Below are 9,370 nucleotides of genomic sequence, written 5' to 3' on the forward strand. Positions count from 1 at the left end.
AACAACCAGTTGTCAAAGACTGGTATTTAATCAGCCTCACAAGGGAAAACTGCACCCTGTAAAGACAGTCCTTTATGAGACCATTCAATATTTAACCATCTTGTGCACACTGGTCTTCTGGCACCACCAAAGGAGAGTCATTCTGTTCTTGACAGTGGCACTTCAAAGCTCTCAGACAGAAGTCCAGAAAAAATCCACATCCAGGCTCTGAAATTATATGTACTACTCTCAGGCATAAAGTAACCCAGGCAAACCCAGACAACCCAGGCAAAGGTTCCATTTCCAGAGTTATACAGGTCACACACTTCCTTCTCTTACATCTAAAAAGTCCCTTCTTGCAAACAACTCAACCAGATGGTTACCAATCCCCCTGCCTTGATACCATTACAAAGTTACTTCCTCCCAGTCCTGCCCAGCCAGGAGCTCCTTCATGTGCTCCCTCAACATCCAAAGCAGGGTGGGTGCTCAGGACTCCTGACAACCACGTGGACAAAACCAGGTATTCTCAATATGTGTTTCCAATTTCTCCCATGGGTAACCCTATGTTGAGGTTAAGCAACAAAGCAAGCCACCACCAGGAGGGGGACTCCAAACTCCATGAACAAGTTCTGTCCAGGCAAATTCCTTCAATGGCTCAGGATGAGATCTCACACTACCAAAGGAAAGAAGAATATTATTGCCACAAGGGGGAGAAAATTTCCACCACTGAGTTCCTTTACTTTTTTCACACGTTTATCAGCACACAGGAAGTGGCAAAAGACAACTACAACAGGACCTTTTGAAATTTCATTTTACACAATGAACTAAGAAATTAAAATCACATATGAATCTTATGAATTAAGAAATTTAGAATCAAAATGGCACTTCATCATTGTTATAAAAAAAATCTCAGAATATCACTTCCAACACACCAAATACATTTCCAGTGATTTCAGCAGGTTTAACTACTGCATATATATTCCACACAGGATTTTACCACATAACATGAAATCATAGCTAAAAAAATCAGTGTTAAAAACCCAGTGAGGCAAAACTACAGGTCATTTAAGAGAATCCAGTGAAGTCAATGATAGTAACTGTATGAGCAAGGTTTGCTTGTGTAAGTTAAGACAGCAGAAACAGGTTTGCAAATTGCATGGGTTTTCAAAATTTTAAAATCAGATATCGTCCTGGTTTCTGTTTTATGTCATAAAAGTGAGTGAAAAGCAGCCTGGACATGAGTTTTTCCTCTAAAGGAGGTTCAGGCCTTGCAGTACACATCGTATTTTAACTTCACTCCCAGCTTAGTTCCTCCTAAGCACTCTTTGGATTTGGCATCCATTTCCTGGTTCTAAGCTTTAGTGAAAAGATTTTTCCAGTCTCCAACAACACCTAGAATACAAAGAAAAGTAAAATATTACCCCTGACTGTAAGGACCAAGGAGTATAATTTAAAAGAAAACAATACCTTGCCCCTCTCATATTTCAGGATAATCCATATTCTTTTTCACCCCGCAAGAAAAGAATCTTTGACCCAAGAATAAGGCAAACATAAGAGCATATATTTGGTGTTCTCAATAGAATGTGAACATAAAGCCAACATAGGAAGCTACTGGTCTGCCTTCATAGCTTTGGCATGTGTCTTGAACAGCTGCAGAAGACTATAAAAGATGACCAGTAGCTGTGAAACCAATGCAGAAAGTTCAAAGATGTGTCTTTTAACTGCAAGAGCTTTGTGCACTGCAACCAGACACTGTCCTAAACTGTAGTCTACCTTTAATCTAGATTTTGGAAAGCCCATAGTCTGAGGTTGTCTGAGTCTACAGCCCTAGCTTGATCCATGGCTAAATGATACAGCTCAGTCTATGGAGTTTCTGGATTCCAAGCGTTGACTGAGGTTCTTAGGTAGTCACAAGGGTTATTTAGAAAACCCAAGAAGAATAATCCATGGAGGCACGCTGAAGACCAAGTGCCAGGCTATTCCCAGTACTCACAGAAGCCAAAATAAAACTCTTCTTTGCTTTAAACAGTGCTTACTGCATACCATGACTGAAGGGTGTGCTACTTGTAGGGCACTTCTGCTAATCACATTATACAGGGCTTTACCGAATGGTATTGGCCCTTGTGACAAAATCAAGTGACAGTGACCTGGATCACAATCAAGTGTTTCTTAAACAACTCCCAATCTTGAAAATTATACAGGAAGATTAACCATCTACTGATCCAAATACCTGTCTGCCCAAGATGCAGTGCTGCCATTTACCACCCTGACAAAATACAAACAAATTTACCTTTGCGGAAAAGAATTGAGCCAACAGCACCATGGGTCTCTTGTGCCTTGTATTTCACTGCCTGGAAAGTGGCCCTCTCTGCAATGGACTGGATCTGCTCTGCTGTTGGGGAGAATCCAAAGAATTCCGCTATCTGCTTTACACTGGCAGTCAAATTCTGAAAGCAATACAGTGAAAGGGAGACATGCAACATGCTTCCTGTGAAAAAGGAGTTACCCACTCAGGATGTGCACTGCCATCATCTATTAACAATATATGTTTTCCTCACAGTATGTTTTCTGCATTTCACTGGAGCTCGGCTTCTGTATAGCCAGGCTCAACTTGTCACTAAAATCAACTTGATTTTGCTCTTTCAGAAACCTGTGCCTTTTGCTGTTAATTTCAGCGGATTTCAAGGAATGGGCTCAGATGCATTTGCCTGTCAGTACACAGCATCTGCTTTACCTCCTTCAGGTCCTCATATATTATGATCATAGTACTCTCATCCTCAATGTGTTTGTTCCAGGTGACTGCGTGATCAAAATAGGATCCCCAGACGACTGCAAAGGAGATCAAAAAAAGCATCAGTGTGACCTTCTTTTCTTACTGGGTACTTATTTCTCTCTGACTGAAGAATCGCCTTCTGTTGCCTATCAGTTACATCAATACAAACAAACAGCCTGTCCTTTCTGTGGTACCGTACTGTATAACAAAGTGACAGAGGCCTCCTCTGGACTTCTGTAGGTAAATGGTTTCCACACAGGAATATGAATTTCACTTCCCCCCTGCTACTATATTGTCATTTAAACAACTCTTAAAAGCCAAAGCCAGATATCAGTCTAAATCTAAAATGTGGGTTGCTAATGAGGTGTTTGGCCTCATGCAGAAACAGTAAAGGGAGAAACTGTCATTTCATTACCACTTCAGATCTGTAGCATCACTAAGTGGCAGAATTCTGACCTGATGCCATTGTCAAGCTGCCACGCAACTCCTTTGCCCTTGCCTGGAAGAGCAAAATACCCAGAAGCAAAGCATCTTTTGGACATTCTCCCCATTCTGGCATTCAGCTGCCTCCTTTATCATGACGTATGGCCATCAGTAAACTCATTATGACACAGCTGTTTTCCCACTGGCCCCACTTAGCTGTTTTTAAATATTTTTTTCTGTTGCTTCTTCAGCTACATTCAGTAATTATAACAATACCTTTCCCATTCACGAACTCTGAGAAGAACTCATCTCAGGAGCTGTAACTGGGGACACTTGGCACGTTGTTGTGGAAATGGAAAAAATGAAACAGCTGTATCTTTAGGGTTTCGAAACAGCACTAGTATCTGGAGTGGGAGAAAGAGGTCAACGATTTGAGATCACTTTTTTCCCCTAGCAACCAAAATGGGAGCATAAGCAAACATTCTGCAGCCAATAACATACCAGGGGCTATAAAATATTTTATTAGTTAAGGCATGGAGAACAAATTTATAATGTGATCATAATAAAGACCTTGTTACCACTTCCAAGATTTGCTTATGTCATAAAGCATTTGAAGAAAGAAGCAACTGGAAAACCTGTAATATTGTCATTGTCTCATAACTACCTAAGACTGGGAAATTTTAAGGAACCATTTGCCAGTCTCCTGCTAGGAAAAGCTCTGTTCAATTCTCCTTCAGGAAACTGCAGCTGTTACAATCATCTCCCATTTTTCAAAGCATGGTAATAATGTTCTTGAAATCCTAAGAGACTGTAATCCTCAGAGAAGTGTAAACACTCCTGAAAACACACCATACACACTCTTTTATTGTTATACATGTTATATTTTTTCCTGTCTCATACAGGAGAAAATACCAGTGAAACATGGAAAAAATCCCCATCCCTTAACCAATTATTTCTTTCATCTGTGGTATATCCCCCAAGTGCTATGCATCCACCATTGTTCAGTGACTGAGTACCAGAAATATTAAAGTTTTAACAGTGTGACTCTTTGCAAGGAGACAGCCAATGCCCCAGAGACACTGCTGCCGCATGCATTCCCACCACGGTTGCGCATAGAAAAGAATAGCATAAAAAAATGAAAGCCTGACACGCCACCCATTTCTGAGCACTGCAACAGCCTCTAGACCTGTTCTTGTTTATGTCAACTACAACACCCCTAAAGCTGCTGTAAATTGTTGAGGGTGCTAAGCCAGCCCACCTTCCCACTGTCTCCAAGCTGCTTTCCCCAGTGCCACCTGCTTAGGTGCATGAAAAGGATGTGGCCCCAAAACTACTCTCGCATGACGGTATTGTCGGAGAGATGAGGCTTGCTCTCGGGAAAATAAGAAATCCCACCTTGGCTTTGTTCTTGAAATTGACTTGGGGAGGCAATCATAATTCAGGTGTGTTGCCAAAACCCTTGGAGATGGAATCTGCTTCATCCTCTTTAGAAATAAACAGAACCGTAAGTAAGAACAGGTTTGTTACATGGGTGCAGCAGTGACCTGTGAGAGTCGCCTGGGTGAAACAGCCCCTAATCAAACAGTATTAAGTCATCAAAGATTATCTTTTTTCCCCTCCTCTCAGGAGCAATATCTTTACTTGCTGCATGACTTCATTTTAATAACTTTGGTGGGGGGAGGGGAGCGCAGGAGGGAGAAAACAACATACTTTAAGTGGTTCAATAGTTCCTTTTCACTAACCTGATACTTATCTGGATCTCCACATTCAATAAATAGTAGTTCTGTGCCTACAAGTTTACTATGGAGAGTTGTAAATATCAAATCACTTAAAATCTGGATAAGCCAGTTCACACCTGCACCAAGAAACCCAGAGAACAAAAGAAAACATATCAGAGGTTTATAGAAGATCTCAGAGCCTTCCCATTACATGGCTTAATTTAGATGACTGTCTATTATACTGATGACAAATAACACTAAAGTTCTCAAATGATTATAAACAAAATAATGTTTTATCTTAATGAGAACCTCAACAGCTTAACTGTGACCATTTTGGCTCACTTATAATTGGTATGTGGAAAGCACTGGTGGCAGAACTGACTCAACGATGCACTTCACATCTTTCTAATACATTCATAAAACAGCCAGTGACAAGACAATAAGAGGAGCTTTCCCATCTTCTGCAGAGAAACACCTGGGAAGGGTCAGGATAGGAGAAGGAAGGAATGAGCAAGGAGCTTTGCTCATTCTGCTGAGGAAAGCATCTGCCTCTCTCTACTGCCCTGGGTCAAGGTTGAAACGGAGTCATCTCTTCAATGTCACTGCCAGTGCTTGTCCTCAGTTATGCCTGTTGCTGTCTCCATAAAGCGCATGCCAGAACAAGTCCTAGAAGAGCTGTTACCCACTGGACACCTGCATCCCTCCCCACCCCTCACCCTTTGGAAGGGATCTTGCAGCAAAGCCTCCCCCATGCCGCATCCTGTTCCAGCGTGAGCCTGTGGCCAGCTCCTGGAGCTGCACCATGGTGCCTGCTTCCCCAGGGTTTCTAGGAATCATTTGCTCCACTGATGCTCTGCGGATTGCCGGCAGGACAGAATGAGGGAACAGCATGTTCACCTTGGCCGGCAGCACCCTCCCTGCATCCTTGTGGGGAGGCGCTTAGAAGGCTTCCCACGGGGCCCATGGAGATGGAGCTGTGGAGCTGCCACCGCCTCCTGCATGCTGCGAGTCCCCTGGGAACGCAGCTGCCAGAGGCACTAACAGGGAACACACAATGCAAACAGCTTTAACCTCGTGCTTTCAGTGGAAAGTTATTGCCAGAAAGGAATAACTTCCACCCTGTTATATAAAGTGCCTCAGGATGCTGGATGGAAGCAGCTGATACACATCATTTATACAGTAATGTGTGTACAATGTGTGCACATCATACAACGTCTTATAATAGATATATTACATTTATCTACCACCCAATATCATATTTATAAGACGTTGTATGATGTGCATCATTTATATCACTCTCGCATTTACGTACAGACCACAACCAAGACCATTAAGTGTCTCCAAATCCATGACCCCATCTGTTCAGTATTAACTGCACGTGCACAAATAAAAATTGTATTTCAGCAAAAAGCTACAATTGAGAATCCTAAAGTTTCTAGTCTCTAAATCCCCTGCTGGCTTCTGAACCATGCAACCCAGCCCTGGGAAGTACTGCATCCTGGAGCTCCATCATCCTTCATCCCTACCTCATCAACAGTTCTCTGCATCAGTTTTCCTCTCCACCGTGCACACCTGAGTTGGGGGGAAACCTTTTATATAGTGAGACTTTACTGTAACTTAGCCTTCATAATACTTAATTAGTAAAAGGAATGAGGACAATGTTAAAGCTTTGAGAGACAAAGCTTTCGAAGGGCCTCAATGCAAGTCCTTCATCAGGCATGTTCATGATCATTTAAACCTGGCAAATGCCAGAGTTTGAGCCGTGCATGGAAAACACCTGAGAAGCTGGCAGAGGAAGCCAGACACCAGGCTCCCTTGGTCCAAGAGGGAAAAAGGCCTGCAGAGAGATTTTTATTACTACCTGGTGACATTATGGCTTGGTGGGTCCAAGTGTCACATCAAGGCACAAAAAGGAGTCCAGCAATTTGTGGTTTCAAACCAGAAATCTGGGGCAGATAATCTTTTCATTCCTTATCCTCCTCTCTTGCCTTTCCCCCTCCCACCACTACTCTGCAAGCTATAGGAAATTAGGACAAGAAATCTATTCAGCACTGTTTAAGAGTAGAACAGCAAACATCCAAATGGGAGAAAATGACAGATTTACCTGCAGATTGTAACTATGTGGCACTACACAAATGCAGCATTTCCTCTCCCTCCTGCTTTCCCATTTTTTCCATGCAGCCTCCCGTACATGCCTTTCAAGCAGTGCCTGCGGGTAACAGGGTGCTGCATTCCCCGGCAAACCACAGGTTGCTGTGTACTCCCCCTCCTACTGAAAAACTGGCAGTGGTCCTTGGTAAAATTTTGCCCTGCTGACCTACCACAAGCTGCCCAATATGAAGTGTGAGATCTCTTTCCTGAGCAGGAGAGGTTTACTGAGTTCCTAAACCTGAGAGGCAATCAGCAGCATGACTCCATGCCTGAACTCTTCCAAACTTCATGAGAGATCAAAGCCAGTGCCAAGTTATAACAATGACCTTTTAGGTATCTATAGAGTGCAGCAGAACTCTGTGGAACCCAAACCCAATGGAATTACAGGTTCCTTAAAACAGAGATGCATGTTTCACATTCTGTGCCAGCTCCCTCCTTTTGTATTTGCCCTCTCTTTCTCCTGGTTCAGCGTCCCATCTCACAGCTGCTACAAGTTCACCCTAAACACTACAGGCATACTTCTTAAGCCCCTAAATACATCAGAGTTTCTTTCCAGATCAGAACTCGCCAACCAATGGGACTTCTTTCTGCTGAATGAGATCATGACCTAGAACTCTCTGCACAGAACCCAGCTTGACCGCATCCACTACCATGCTAGTAAAATGAAATCCTTTCCTGGACCCACATTTTCTCTGACAACCCTAAGCGTCTGCTGCTTGAGTCTCAAAGAAGAAACATATACTTGCACAGCATTTCCTAGAATAGCAAAACCCATCCCTTCCATGTAAGCATTCATGTTGCAACTGACATTTACTAAAACTGGTCAAAATCAACTAGTTGGTTGGCTGGGGGTTTTTTCACTGCTCCTGTTGCACCCTTCCTCCTTTCTGCAAACCTCTGGCTAAAAGATCTAGACTTCTAGTATGTCTTAGTCAATACCATTTTGCAGTAACAAACAATGTTGACACTGAATAATACCAAGAAACAGCTTATAATTTTGCAAATAAATATTCTGTCACTTTCTACACCTTAAAGTCTAACGCATAACTTTATTGCTTTTGTACACTACATTAAATTACTAATAAGCTTTACAGAATAGTTTATCATACCGTCAGAGTTGTCGTGTCCCACTGATATATAAAAAAACCTATGTACTTTAATCTCACTTCTTCAGCCAAAAAAAATCTTTGAAGACTAAAACTTCTTTAGAAACATAAAGCATACTAAAAAGCAGTGCAACAGACTGCTTAATTAAGATAAAGCACGACAAAAACCTGCTGCCTCTGATTGTAGTAGACATGCCCAATATCCTCACACAACATACAACCACAGACAGCTGGGTTTCCTTCCTATTGTGTCAGCTAATTAGTTACAGTACTGTAGCCTACAGCAAGCAATTTACAATGTATTCACCACATTTGGGGTAGGACACCAGCACCACATCATCTCTTCTGGCTTCCAGGTTCTTCAGGGCTTGGAACGTTTCCACACTGCACACCGTGACAGGATAGGGGGTCCCCTGATAGGAGAACAGCAGATCCTTCAAGGTAAGCCCTTCAGACTTTGCCAATGCTTTATCTATCTTATCAACAAAGGCTTTTTTATCCTCAGTCATGTTTAGCACCTTTGGGATGCAAAACTGTTAGTCTAATGCAGTAAGTGCCTTTAAATAGACGCTTTTAAGTGGTGGAGAGGAAATCCTTGGCATTACTTCTGCCCTCCCCTGAATTTGATATGCTTCCGTCTCCTCCCTTCCCACCTTTCTGGAAATGGAAGCTGGTTTGATCCTGTCCACTTACAATCTACAGAGCAGAAATTACTTCAGTAAGAAATCCCACTGACAGCAGGTTAACATTTGCAAGCTCAGCCACCAGGGAAAACAAAATTGGAAAATGAATCTCCCCCTAAGAACAAGCAGCAAGATACTCTACCTAATCCTACCTAACATTAATAGGAAAAAAATAATCTCACAAAGAAAAGGAAGTCCTAATAAGAAAAATCCCAGGAGGTTTTACTTTGGCAATAAAGTCAGCCCCACGTTATGAGTTAAGAGAAATAGATAGTAAGTAATAGAAAGCAATAAAATCAAAGCCATAAAACAGGACGATACTGAGAGGGAAGGGATGCTGCCATTTTAAGTTCTGAACAACCCCCCCCCGTGGGAGCTAGTCCGCACAAATGCCCTTTCGCGTGTTACAAAGACAAATAAATACTGAGATCTTGCACGGCACAGTTTTTTTCAACATCCTCATGGCAGAACTGGGACCCCTTTTCAAGGGCCACGAGCCTTACGTGCCCAGCCCTTCCCCAAGCAGGGAACCCCTCC

General features: G+C 42.5%; 1 protein-coding gene across 1 annotated transcript; it reads right to left on the minus strand.

Annotated features, from left to right (window-relative positions):
• Nucleotides 1-691: 691 nt before the first annotated feature.
• SULT6B1 (sulfotransferase family 6B member 1) lies at nucleotides 692-9,351 on the minus strand. The gene is given in 10 exon segments (XM_075089315.1): nucleotides 692-1,371; nucleotides 2,270-2,426; nucleotides 2,714-2,808; nucleotides 3,452-3,536; nucleotides 3,538-3,579; nucleotides 4,571-4,590; nucleotides 4,593-4,659; nucleotides 4,918-5,030; nucleotides 8,458-8,563; nucleotides 9,276-9,351. Coding segments are annotated over 10 exon segments (837 nt in total). The 5' UTR covers nucleotides 9,297-9,351; the 3' UTR covers nucleotides 692-1,240.
• Between the last annotated feature and the right edge of the window lie 19 nt (nucleotides 9,352-9,370).

Source organism: Phalacrocorax aristotelis, chromosome 3, assembly GCF_949628215.1.
Source record: "Phalacrocorax aristotelis chromosome 3, bGulAri2.1, whole genome shotgun sequence".
NCBI lineage: Eukaryota > Metazoa > Chordata > Aves > Suliformes > Phalacrocoracidae > Phalacrocorax > Phalacrocorax aristotelis.